Here is a 13,985-nt window from a genome sequence, read left to right on the forward strand (position 1 = left end):
TGTCATGGTTTGGGGTGCTAACATCTGCAGAAATAAATTTAAGGAACACCACAAAGGTACATCACAATATCTCACTTGGATAAATATGTCAAATTTTAGCGATAACTATTGTATAGGGAATCTTTAAGAAAAGAGGAACTATTTAGACCTCATGCACACAGGACATTTATTTTCTTCCCCCCGGATGCCTTTGATCCAGGGGAGGAAAAAGAAGCATTTTACAAAAGAATTTATGCATGTTTAGCCACATCAAGCATTTGGTCGTTCATTCATCCTATTGGCCTCAATTTCTAAATGCGCATAGTGTTTAGGTGTGTTTACTGGCCTTTAGGTGTGTCTAGCATATTTATTTTCTCTAAAATGCTCCTCTCCTGAACACACAAGTGGTTTTGTTTTCTCCCTCTAAGCGCCCCAGCTCTAAATGCTTGTGAATGCCTATGTGTGCAAGGACACATAAGTTAACATAGAGGTGTGTTTAGAGGCAGGGAAAAAGAAAAAAACAAACGCTTCCAACATCCGTGGTTTTATTGCCCTGTGTGCATGAGGTCTTACAGTCAGACCTGCCTTGGAAGAGGGGAGAGCTTTACAGACCTTATTAAACAGACCCACACACCCTTATGTAATGCAGTTTCCTAATCTGGCTTTAGAGGAATACATGGAACTCAGCCTTAGGTAAACCAAAGAGACCTTGAGGTTGATTTAATAAAACTAGGGAGTGCAAAATCTGATGTGGCTGTGTATAGAAACCAATCACTTTCCAGTTTTTTATCAAAGCTTAAGAAGTATGTAATCCCAACATTTCACATTCCTGATAAGTGCCTGCTATACCATGCACTCATATAAAAAAATTATCCTGTTCTGTTTGTATTGCTTCCTTTGTGTGAAACCCCTGCTTTTCCTGCCAGTCCCTCTGCTTTCCTATCAAAAACTGACCGCAATAAGCAGGAGAGCACAGCATGGTCAGTTTTCTAGCTGTGCTGGGAAATCAGTGTGCTCTCCTCCAATGATCAGAAGTGTCTTAACATGCCCCCTGACACAGCCATTCACTGGGAAGATCAGTGTGCTGTTGCCTTTCCTCCCCCAGCTCTTGTGCAGCTGAGAACAGAGGGAGCGTGATGCAAACCGATTTTGCACTCTCCAATTTTAGTAAATCAACCCTATTATTTCTTTATTGCATTTGGAACATTTCCCTGTTAACATTAGTCTTTCACACTTTACAGCACACTACTGTATCACACAGTATAAAACAACAACCACAGTGCTATTTATTTTGGCCTGTTTCACACAGACGTCAGCTTGTATAAGAATAGCGTATAGCTTTGACAAAGCATTTGCAGAGTTTTTAGCAAGCTTTGTTGAAGCTTTCAAAGTAACATAAAGTTCCCATTCCTAATGGGAGTGCTAATTGCCACTTTAGGCAAGCTGCTAGCAGGCTTCAGAAGGCTTTCAACAAGCTTCAAGAAGTGCTGAAGCCTTCTAGCAGCTTGTTTAAAGTGGCAGTCACCACCCCCTTTAGGATCTGAGTTAAACATTTACAAAATAGAGCTTGTTCAAATACTTTGTTATAATCCCTCAACTACCTGTTCATGTCTCCCAATTGTTCTTCTCTGTTAACACTTTATGACATTGACTTCTGATGAATCCAGCAAGCGACCATTTTGACTTACATCACGTAAGAAATGCCAATACAGCCATTGTTGAAGTCAATAGCATTTTATATTTGAAAATGTGAGTTGGTAATAATACATACTGCTTTAGAAAACTAAAGTAAATGTCAAGTAAATTTTCAACCCTATTAACTATTAACCACTTGCCTACTGGGCAACCCCCCGCCCAGGCCAATTTTCAGCTTTCAGCGCTGTCACACTTTGAATGAGAATTGCGCGGTCACCACTGCAACACTGTACCCAAATGAAATTTTTATCATTTTTTCCAAAAAAATAGAGCTTTCTTTTGGTGGTATTTAATCACTACTGGGGTTTTTATTTTTTGCTGAAGAAACAAAAAAAGACCAAACATTTTGAAAAAAAAACTTGTGGGCACTGGTAGGTGGCACTGGTGGGCACAATTTGCCCTCTCCTCATCGAGACCGATGTCCCTCTGACAGCAGCCGGCGATCCTTTTTTTATTTCCTCACACTGACTGTGTGAGGTGAAAAAAACAGCTGATTTCCGGCTGCTGTTTAACCGCTTGCCGACTGCTCACAGTATATTTACTGCGGCAGTCAGCCCCTCACAGGCAGAGCGACGTAGGTCTACGTCGCTAGCCTGTGAGGCTCTGGGGAGCGAGCGCGCGCCCGCTGAGGCCCGCTCCCGCGCGGTCATGGACCCCCCCACACGTGTGACCGGCGGACCCGATGTCCGCCGGTCACTCGGCGATCGTCAGGGGAGAGGGAGAAAGTCAGGCGGCTTGTGTAAACAAGCCACCTGTCATTCTCCCCTGTGTATGAAGGATGATCATACGGTTCTACTATGTAGAACCGTTGATCACTGTTCATACATCTGAAGCCACAGCCAATCACAGTAGAAAGCATGCCCCTAGGGACACACATAGCCCCTCCCTTTCAAAAAAAGTTAACCCCTTCACTGCCAGTGTATTTTTACAGTAACAGTGCATATGTATAGCACTGATTACTGTAGAAATGTCACTGGTAACCCCAAAAGTGTCAAAAATTTCAGTCAAGGGTCCGATCTGTCCGCCGAAATGTCGCAGTACCGCAAAAAAATCGCAGATCGCCGCCATTACGCGTTAAAAAAAACAACAAAAATGACATAAATCTTTCCCTTTGTTAGTAAACGCGATAACTTTTGCGCAAACCAATAAAAATACGCTTTTTGCGATTTTTTTACCAAACATAGGTAGCATAAAACAAATTGGCCGAAAATGTTAAAAAAATTTGATTTTTACATTTTTTTTGGGGGAATTTCATATAAAAAAATTTTAAAAATATTGTTATTTTTGCAAAATTGACGCTCATTTTTTGTTTATAGCGCGTGATCAAAAAATCGCACAGGTGATCAAATACCACCAAAAGAAAGCTCTGTTTGTGGGAAAAAAAGGACGTCAAATTCGTTTAGGTACAGTGTTGCACGACCGAGCAATTGTCCGTTAAAGTCAAGCAGTCCCGAATCGCAAAATACCCCCTGGTCGTTTAGCAGCCAAATCCTCCGGGGCTTAAGTGGTTAAGTCACATGATCAGCTGTCATTGGCTGACAGCTGATCACTTGGTAAGGGGACAGGATCGCCCCCTTTCTCCGATCTGTGATCAGGCGAGTCTCATGGACTCGCTGATCACAGAGCGAGCCGGGCGCGCTCCGCAGGCCGCTCATGCACGGGAGGATGTCAATGTACGCCCTCTCTGCAATGTAGGTCCATGCTGTAGCCGTATTTCGGCTATAGTGCAGGCACCAGCAGGTTAATCTATTTAAATACAAACAAATAGGAATTTTGAATTGCTATAATAAAACATAATAGTAACAGGTCTTTTGTATATCCTTCTGTATGAGAAAGGAAACTGGCAATGTCATAAAAAAAATCAAATTAAAGGGCTGCAGCAACGGGCAATTTTTATGCGACCATTGAATTTGAGTGATTGGGCATGTTGGAAATTTTTGAAAAAACAAACTAATTTCTAATCAATGATGGGAGAATTGTGCGATAAATATAATTGAAAAAGAAATGCACATAAGGTGTGACCTGGAAAGAAATAAGATTCAGCCAGGAAAATTATTTTCTGTGGCAATATAGTGTGAAATTGAAGGCTTGGTTGTTTGAATTTTGAGATCAATGGTGGCAGCTTTGGATCACAAAATGCAAATTAGTTCAGCATTCGACCTATGTATGGCCGACATTAGGCATCATTTGTATATAAAATGGCATAATTGCATAATATTGTAGCCATTTCAGAAACTGCTTTATACTTGAAAACTTACATGTTATGGGTTAGCATCACTTGACAGAAGCATATGTCTAAAAGTTTTTTGGGATCATGTCACATATAGTTAATAATTTGTTGCTGGGATTCCAGGAATGTGTATTTCAGAAGCTGAGCTATGTTAAGAGCTAGTTATACAATGCAGGCGTTGATGATCTTGGCACACCAACAATTTGTAGCTGCATAGACAAGCATTTTTGGCATCTATAGAAGCAACTCTATGGGATTGATTTACTAACCAAAAATAGACTGTTCACTTTGCAAGGGACGTTTTCTTTTGCAAGGGAATTTTCCTTAGTAAATGAGGTGAAGGTCTTCTTTTGCAAAGTGAAATGTCACCACATTCACTAAGCTCTGGGAAAAATTCCCTTGCAAAGTGCAACTTCTCTTGCAAAGTGTACAGCCTGTGTGCTTTTATTAAATCAACCCCTATGACTAGCCACAAAGAAAACGATAAAATAGATTTGCATCTGCTACAGTACTTTTTTACACATTTGCGAGTGTAGCATGGCCCATGGGCTCAGACAGTAAAACAAGGCAGAGCACGAAAATGCAAAGAGCAGTTCCCATAGCAACCAATCCACCAATATCTATCCAGTACTGGATTACTAGCTTTAGGGAATTTTGATGTTTTTTTCAATGGGCGACTGCAGTTTTCTCCTTGCACTCTGTACAGTTGTATTCAAAATTATTCAACCCCCAATGCTGTAAAGGGTTTTAGGGAATTTAGTGTACATTTGTAATTGTATTCAGAATGAAATCCTACAAGGACTTCTTAAAGAACCATATGCAACTAAAATTACATCAATTGGTTTTGTAATACAGTAGTAAATGTTTCTTTTGTGAATTCTTCATTGACACAATTATTCAACCCCTTAAAGACTACCACTCTAAAGAACAGAGGCTCATTGAAGTGTTTTCAATCAGGTATTGAAAACACCTGTGGATGTCAGGGAGCAGCAATAAAGCCTAATAAGCACCAATTAGGCAGCTTTAAAATGACTGTGATACTCAGCTCCTTCTAGACATTTACTGGTGTGGTTACAAACATGGTGAAGTCAAGAGAATGGTCCAGGAAGACAAGAGAAGAGGTGATCACTCTTCACAGGAAGGGCAATGGCTATAACAAGATTGCAAAGATGTTAAATATACCAAGAGACACCATAGGAAGCATCATTCGCAAATTCAAGGCAAAGGGCACTGTTGAAACGCTACCTGGTCGTGGCAGAAAGAAGATGCTGACTTTGACTGCTGTGCGCTACCTGAAGCGTAGAGTGGAGAAAAGTCCCCGTGTGACTGCTGAGGAACTGAGAAAAGATTTGTCAGATGTGGGTACTGAAGTTTCTGCTCAGACAATACGGCGCACACTGCGTAATGAAGGCCTCCATGCCAGAACTCCCAGGCGCACCCCCTTGCTGTCTCCAAAGAATAAGAAGAGTCGACTGCAGTATGCCAAAAGTCATGTGGACAAACCACAGAAGTTTTGCGATAGTGTTCTGTGGACTGATGAAACAAAATTAGAACTGTTTGGGCCCATGGATCAACGCTATGTTTGGAGGAGGAAGAACAAGGCCTATGAAGAAAAGAACACCTTGCCTACTGTGAAGCATGGCGGGGGGTCAATCATGCTTTGGGGCTGTTTTGCTTCTGCAGGTACAGGGAAGCTTCAGCGTGTGCAAGTTACCATGAATTCTCTTCAGTACCAGGAGATATTGGATGACAATGTGATGCAGTCCGTCACAAACCTGAGGCTTGGAAGACGTTGGACCTTTCAACAGGACAATGATCCCAAGCATACCTCCAAGTCCACTAGAGCATGGTTGCAGATTAAAGGCTGGAACATTTTGGAGTGGCCATCACAGTCACCAGACTTAAATCCGATTGAGAACCTCTGGTGGGACTTAAAGAAAGCAGTTGCAGTGCACAAGTCTAAGAATGTGACTGAACTGGAGGCTTTTGCCCATGACGAATGGGCGAAGATACCCGTAGATCCCTGCAAGACACTTGTGTCACGCTATGCTTCACGTTTAAAAGCTGTTATAACTGTAAAAGGATGTTGTACTAAGTACTAAGATTGAATGTCACTTGGGGGTTGAATAAAACTGATAATGATGTGAGCACAGAAAAGACATTTGTGGTTATCTCATTATAAATGTTATGTTATATTTGTCTGACCTACACGTGCCTCTTTGATTTAATTGTAAGCAGGATGACTGAATGATCAAAATCAATGTCAAACTGGCCAAAACAATCAATTTCAGTGGGGGTTGAATAATTTTGAATACAACTGTACTGATAAACTATATTATACCCCTACCTACTGTGGCACTTTATACACTGCAAAATAAAATACTCTTGTTTTGCTTTCTAAATGACAGCATCCTGGAAATCATTTGGTCATCCAGTAATACAATACAATAAAAGCTATAAATCTTTCAGTATTGTAAAATATGGTTCTTGCGCTAACACAAAGGATGGTAGAGATACACCTCAATGCAGCATATACTGAAGCTGGTGCTAAACAAAACAGCTGTTCAAGGAAATGTAAGGGGGGTTGTAATGCGCTTTAAGGTGTACTAAAACCAGTATAAATAAGTCTGTATATGTTTAAAAAGTCAATCATATACACATCCTATTCCAAATTGTGACTGTAAAATTATAAAGTGCTCGTGTGCTTCAGGTGTAGGTGATATACGTAAACTTAATATCCAATTTCGCTGAGCATATCAAAAAAATATATATATCATCAATTCTTATTACTCAATGAGGTGCCTTAAAACAGATAAATATATAAGGTGCTTATTAAATAAAAAGTGCAGGTGCATCCATATAAGATTCTAGTATGAAACATGCTTATATGAATCTGTGAAACAATATGCTTCTTCTAGTGTTAGATGTTAAAATTAGGTGTTCCAAAATTTTTTTTTTATATAAAATAGTCCAATCAAGCATCAAAAGTTCAATCAATAAATTAGAGTATAAAGTGATCCGTAGTGCTTTCTATTTTCCTCCACCTTGTGTGTCTTCAGTGCTTACACCTCTAGGTGCTCAAAATGCTCACCTTACTCAGGTAAGTAATACACCTGTATCGCTTAACCAGTGGTGCCTCTAGTTTCTATTCCTCTCCGCTTTATTCGTCTCCCTCTAGGATGATCCCTTGTCCCCCTGAGTGGTATCTAGTACTTCCTCCTATGCCACTTTCTCTTTCTTATGGGTGCTTCCCCAATCTTTCCCACTTGCGATCCTTTACTGCTCCTCTTTATCTTTACAGCTCATGTAAATGATAGGGGCCAACATAGTGTAGTCGTTCCAAATATTGATTACACAAAAAAGTATCAGCTCACATTTAAAATCACACTTGAGCGTTTGTGGCGGTCTGTTCCGGGTTCTCTGTCCCGTTCCGATACGTCACGTCCGGGTAATCCGGTGGAGGAAAATAGAAAGCACTACGGATCACTTTATACTCTAATTTATTGATTGAACTTTTGATGCTTGATTGGACTATTTTATATAAAAAAAATTTTTTGGGACACCTAATTTTAACATCTAACACTTGAAGAAGCATATTGTTTCACAGATTCATATAAGCACGTTTCATACTAGAATCTTATATGGATGCACCTGCACTTTTTATTTAATAAGCATCTTATATATTTATCTGTTTTAAGGCACCTCATTGAAGAATAAGAATTGATGATATATATATTTTTTTTGATATGCACAGTGATATTGGATATTAAGTTTACGTATATCACCTACACCTGAAGCACACGCGCACTTTATCATTTTACAGTCACAATTTGGAATAGGATGTGTATATGATTGACTTTTTAAACATATACAGACTTATTTATACTGGTTTTAGTACACCTTAAAGCGCATTACAACCCCCCTTACATATAAATCTTTCAGGTGGCACATGCCATTTGAATTTAAATAATATACAGTATATACAAAATGCAGTGACTGGCTGCCTATATATAGACATCAGATATTAGCAGTTATGATGTGTAAAACAGGGCACCAGGGCATGCCAAATTTGACAAAACCCAGCTTCCTAGCCCTTCACTGCACGATAAAAAGTATGCCAAGAGGAAGCTTTTTCACTGCCTTTAACAACCAGTAAGTCTTCAACTAAAAATCCGACAGTCCAAGTTTACAAATTAAGGATTCTGAATGAACATTTTTTTCTCCTTTAATACAGTCGTCATATGTCAGCCCCTAAATATTTCAGAATATTGGGATTCAGAAGCAATATGCATATTTTTAATTCTTCTAAAAAAAACAAACAATTAAAGCGACTTTATAATGTAGGGATGTTAATAGCTTCCATTGCGCAGTCCAGCCACAGATTACTGTCCAGAGTGCAATTCTCCTTTAAGCCTAAAGCCAAGCTATTCACTATGTTAAGTACTGCATGTGGGGTAGATAAACCAATATTTCATTATTCCATAAAATAGGCTGTGCTCTGAAAATAATGAAACAGTGTTAGTAAAATGAAATCTCTGTAGATTGCTTGCCACAAATGATACTGACATTAATTTGACGATTTAAAACAAGTAAATGGCCATGTTGAATGCTGTCTAATCTAGAAGTGGTCAATCATTAACAAAATTCATTTTGTATAAACTTTACTGTCTATTACTTTCGCTCCCAAAAAAGCATGGCCCCATGCTGTATAATATTAGCGTAGGCTGAATTTAATATTGGAACATTTATTTTAAAATCCCATTGTTGAAAATTTGGAAATACTGTAAACAGCTCATACACTATTTAACTATTAACTATTACTGACAGCCAAATGAAAAAAAAAACATTAAAAAGTCTAGACAAAATAAATGCGCTTGATACTGTAGAGACACTATACACACAGCACATTTTATAACCTACTTAACAAACTGACCTTTTACATTAACGTTGAGCTTAAAATCAATTGATTGTCCCTTTTAACATTCCGTACAGCATGTTATTTCAATACAATTCCTTGGTTACTACTAACTACACGTCAAGTCAATGGCATTTAACATAGGATCACAGTGCACTAGCCTTATCAGACTTTCAGCAAGATTTCCCTATGTTTTGTCACTTAACTGTTTCCCAATTTACACTTCTTTCCACAATAATTAGAGGTTTTTAATGAGGCCAATGGGACAAAGGTAATTCCAAGAATTAGACATTTTTAATGCTAGACATCCCTTTAATAGCATTTTTGTATTGGAAGTAGTACTTTACCTTTAAAACTAAGTCCACTGTAATATTTGTAGCCAAAATGACACCATTGCAGTTTGATTGTTTTCATCTACTCCTTTTGTACAAAAGCCATTAAATGTGCAAACATGTTACATGAAGGTAAAAGGATCACGCGCAGTGTTAGGCACTATTGATTACTCCAACATTTTTTTTTCTCCCTGAGAACATCAGAGTTCATGTACTTACACCACTAGAATAGCATCTGTATGGTGTTATTCCAATGAGACTTATTCTAAATAGCACAATATAATTCTTAAGGAATATAATGAAAATCTTTCAAAACTGAGAAAGAATACGGGGGTCTGTGAAGAATTGCATGCAGAATGCTCTGTAAGACATTAGTGAATGCTGGTATTACACAGAGGATATGAAAAATACCAGTAGACATTATAGCAGATTGTTCTCCCTATAGTCAAAGAACACAGGCTAGCAAGTCTAAGGCTGGCCATACACGCACAGAATGTTGGCCAAACGATCATTCGTCGTTTAAAAGGGAATTGTCCACTAACTGATAGAATAAACTAGTTTATATGATCGTTTCCATGTTCGTAGTGATCGCTCGACAACAATAAAATCATATAAGACAGAATATTATTTTCGTTTCGATTATACCACACACGTATACACTTTAGTTGAAATGGTAAAAGTTTTTCCCTTCAGATCCAACGACATTAGCCAAGCCCATGATCGAAATCGGCGGTAAAGTTGGGTTCACAAACGGCGGGAATGTCAACGATCTTTCAGAAAGCTACTGGTTTTGGCCGAAATTCTGTAACTGTATGGCCAGCATTACAATTCCACAATGAAACAGGCAAACTGCAAGAAGAGCAAGTTTGCAGAAGGCAATAACAGTTACTGAAAGGCATGAGTGTAAAGCTTTTCGCACATGTAAGTAACAAACAATGTTTTTTTTTTTTACGGATCTGGATATAGATGCATTGTTATCTATAGAACTATACACACCGCTGTGTAAAGATCAGTAAAACAGAGATAAGTACAGGGCTGTAAAACAAAAATAGAAAATGTAATATATAAGTGCAGTAATATATGTGCATACATGTTTTTATGCACCTATACGCATGTTTACATGCGTATATATTGCAATACTGGCTCTAAAGAATTTTACTCTTGAATATGCCTACGTGCCTTTGCGCACTTTTGTGCATGTTTATGCAAATTCTTTACAGAACATTTTGTCAACAAGATCCTGAGTATAAACATCAGTAAATACTTACAGTATGTCCATATGCAACTGGCCTTTTTTGCTTTAGGCCAGTTTTTGATTAAACACCCCTCTATATGCTATCCCATGTTTGGTAAACAAAAATTCATCATAGTGTTGTTGAATTCCTTTAGATAAATGACATCTGCTAATAGGTTTCCACAATGAGCAATCATTTCCAGATCTTCTTGCAAAGTTGTGGGAAAATCATCATTAAAGAAGACTTAAGTCAGCTACATTTTAGATAGGGTTTCATATGTGTTATAAAATATGCACTAATCATGTACATGTAACTGTTCCTCTCTACAGCTGGATCCTGATGCCAGTATAATGCTTAAAGAACTTCAAGTGAAGCTCAGTTCAGTGCTTGATGAACTCAGCTGTATATATGGCACAAGGTAAACATCCATGTATCTTTATTATGAAATGTTTAATGCTCTATATACAAAATGTAATCGTTTGGATTTATGTAATGAATAAATGATAAAGCCGTGTTCCCTGTCCAGATATTTATGTAGCTCCTGTAAAGAGGTTATGTGTATGATTCAGGGAGTCCTTTGATGCAGACCATCAAAGATCATATGATATCGTTGAGAACGATTTACCGAATTGTCTATTTTGGCCTTAGCCATGTCTAGGTGATCCTGTGGCTCCTGTAAATTATCTGTGTTTTGAGTGGTTCAGGAAACCATCTGTTCCACTTTATTCTCTATATCTTCAATTCTGGAGCCTAGATTTTAAAGGTCTGCTTGTAAAGTAGTTGTAATGTGGAAAGCTGTTTGCACTAACCCCCTCAATAGCATCTTAGAGAAAGTGTTCATCGTAGTGGAGAAGTCCATAGGGGTAGCTGGTGAGGTTTGGCCCAAGATGGTCAACATAGCAGGGCTTGCTGCAGGGTCCCTCAAAGGGGTGAACAGGAGCTCGTCCAGTGTTCTCTCTAAGAGAGATTTAGTGGATGCCAGGCACAGTATTGTGGGAAGGAGAGTACTCACAGGGTTAATGTTGATGTCAGTCTGGGAAGATGTCTGTGAAGCTCCCTCCATGCTTTCCTCCATATCCTTTCACCTATCCTCTGGAGAATTATGTGAAGCGGGTGCTATCTTAGAATCCCCAGGAGCTGAGGAGCCGGGCTGGCGAGAGAGGTCCCTCAGGACCGACCCTGGTGACATGGGGGTGAACTTGGGTGTCCCAGTGATCAATGTAAGCCAGGGGGGGGGGGGCTCGGATGAGCTCAGGCTGTTTGTGGCAGTGGAGCTGGACTGGTCGGACCGGGACAGAGCTCCGAGACTACGCGGCCATACTCGGGAGCTCCGCGCATTATGTGTGTAGTTACACTTGAGCATGCTTCAAAAGCAAAAACAATCACAAAAATAATCTAGGAAGGTGACTTGCTGACGAAAACTGTTCAATGAAAAAGAAAAAAAAACTTGCAGGTGTAAAACTGTGAAGACAGGTTACTATGGGCAACAGCTCTGATTTTTTTTAATACCCACAAATCAGTTCCAGCAACAATATACCATTGTTTGCATGACTTATGTATTGTATTTCATCTCACCGGTTAGTAAGAAGTGTATTTGCAAATATATATTTATACTAAAAAATTGCTAATGCTTAACACTTAAATCTGTAACACACTTTTTTATGTCCTCAAGCAATACAATCTAATGTTACAAGGGTAATAGGGCAATGCTTGTTGAAGAATCCTGTAAACTTGTTTGTGCAGGTTTACAGTCAACCACAAAGTACTTGGATACAATGGAAGGGTAAGGTACCATTATTCTCTATAGGACATCTGGAATATGGCCAGGGACCATCTAAAACCAGATCTGGTGTAAATTATAAAAAATATCAGTTTAGATACACATAAAGAGAACGTCAGAACCCACTAAATATATATATATATATATATATATATTTTTTTTTTTTTTTTCCCCATACCAAAATCCCATAGCAACATCAAGGAAACATCTACCCTATAGGTATACACACTTGCTCTCATGTTTCTAATAGTCACTAAGGTATACAATATTTCTAAACTCTAGGGATTGCTCCTCATCAACCTGTCCTAGGTGGAGTGATCTGAGTCCTGTCAAAAAAGTTAGCAGTCATCAATCAATAGAAGCTATCCACTATGTGCTTTTGCAGATGTTATTATTCCAGTAACTGATAACAGTACATAAAATCTTTTTTTTAATGAAAGACCCTGCCAATTTGGCTACAAAGAGTAATTGTAATAATAAATACAGAGTAGATTGTCAATAACATGCAACTTGCAAAAGCTATAATGACACATAATAGCTTATATTGTTCAATTTAAGTAAGTTAAGTATTTGGTTCAAAGATGTATTATTGTAATTTAACATCCATTTTTTTTTTTTTAAATCAGGAGAGGTCCTTTAAACGCAGAGTATTGCAGCATCTTCTTTTGGCACCCTTACTACTGTATATCCATGTGCCAAACACGCAAATCAGTTGAATCCATATTGTTACACTCTATACATATTATAGCTATTCCCTGTACATAAATCAGCCACTTTTTTGGAATATGCTGTACGTAATGCCCTAGCAAAAAAAAAAAAACTTTTTAAAATATATTTCTGTAACACATGGCATTTCACTATGTTTTATCCCATTAAAAATGTTGCATGTACATAACACTATAAGTCGATCCCACCAGAAATCCAGTAAGCTCCTAACCTACTATTCAAGCTGGTATCACTACCTCTGCTGCACCAAATTCACTAACAGTGTTATCTTACTTGCCCAGCTCTCCCCTTCAGAACTACATAAGGCCTTCCTATATCTAATATATCAATCAAATCAAATCCTATAATATCTTAATCAAATCTCAATACCATAAGGGAGTGTTCTGTAGTCCAGCATGTTTAAGTGGAACTTACAGCTGTCACTCTATACAAGCTTTTTGGAAAGAGATATAGGAAATGCACAATAATGCAGTGGGATTTTTTTTTTTTTAGATTTGGGGGCTCAAAGCTGACAGCCCCCATTTCCATGTTGCACTCACTTCTGGGTTTCCCACAACAGAAACATTTCACAAAGGATATTTGATAAAATGGTTCTATCACTGATAAAACTGTATTTCTACACATTGGATTTTTTTTAAGGGCACTAATGCATGTGAACTGCTTTTACTATAAAGTATGTCCATAGGCATCACATTTTTGAGTCTTAGGCTACAGAGTGGTAAAACCTTAGTCAGTTTCTTTTTCCTGTCTTTTTTCCATTTGGGAAATATTCTTTCACTTTTTGTCCATGAGAACAAGAAAACAAAGGAAATCTTTCACAGTAAAAATAAATCCCCTTGCTGGAAAATGTGTCCCTTATTTATACAATAAATTATTTTTACAATATAAAGTAAATGTGATACTATTTTAAAATGTAATTATTATTATTATTCATTTGATATTATTATTTTGATTCTATAGGCACTTTGAAGCCTTTAACCACTTGACCTCCGGAAGAGTTACCCCCTTCATGATCAGGCCATTTTTTTCGATATGGCACTGCGTTAATTTAACTGACAGCATTGCACAGTCATGCAATGGTGTACCCACATAC

At 38.3% G+C, this 13,985-nt stretch overlaps 1 protein-coding gene across 2 annotated transcripts in view; it reads left to right on the forward strand.

The window, feature by feature from the left end:
* The window catches only part of LOC309553742 (protein unc-13 homolog C-like), a 621,348-nt gene that overhangs the window by 422,123 nt on the left and 185,240 nt on the right, over positions 1-13,985 (forward strand). For both annotated transcript variants that reach the window (XM_082255119.1, XM_082255120.1), the window contains one exon: positions 10,716-10,804. In XM_082255119.1, coding sequence (XP_082111245.1) covers positions 10,716-10,804 — 89 coding nt within the window. The remainder of the gene's footprint in view (positions 1-10,715; positions 10,805-13,985) is intronic.

The sequence above is a fragment of the Pelophylax lessonae genome, assembly GCF_965119305.1.
Source record: "Pelophylax lessonae genome assembly, chromosome: 4".
Lineage (NCBI taxonomy): Eukaryota > Metazoa > Chordata > Amphibia > Anura > Ranidae > Pelophylax > Pelophylax lessonae.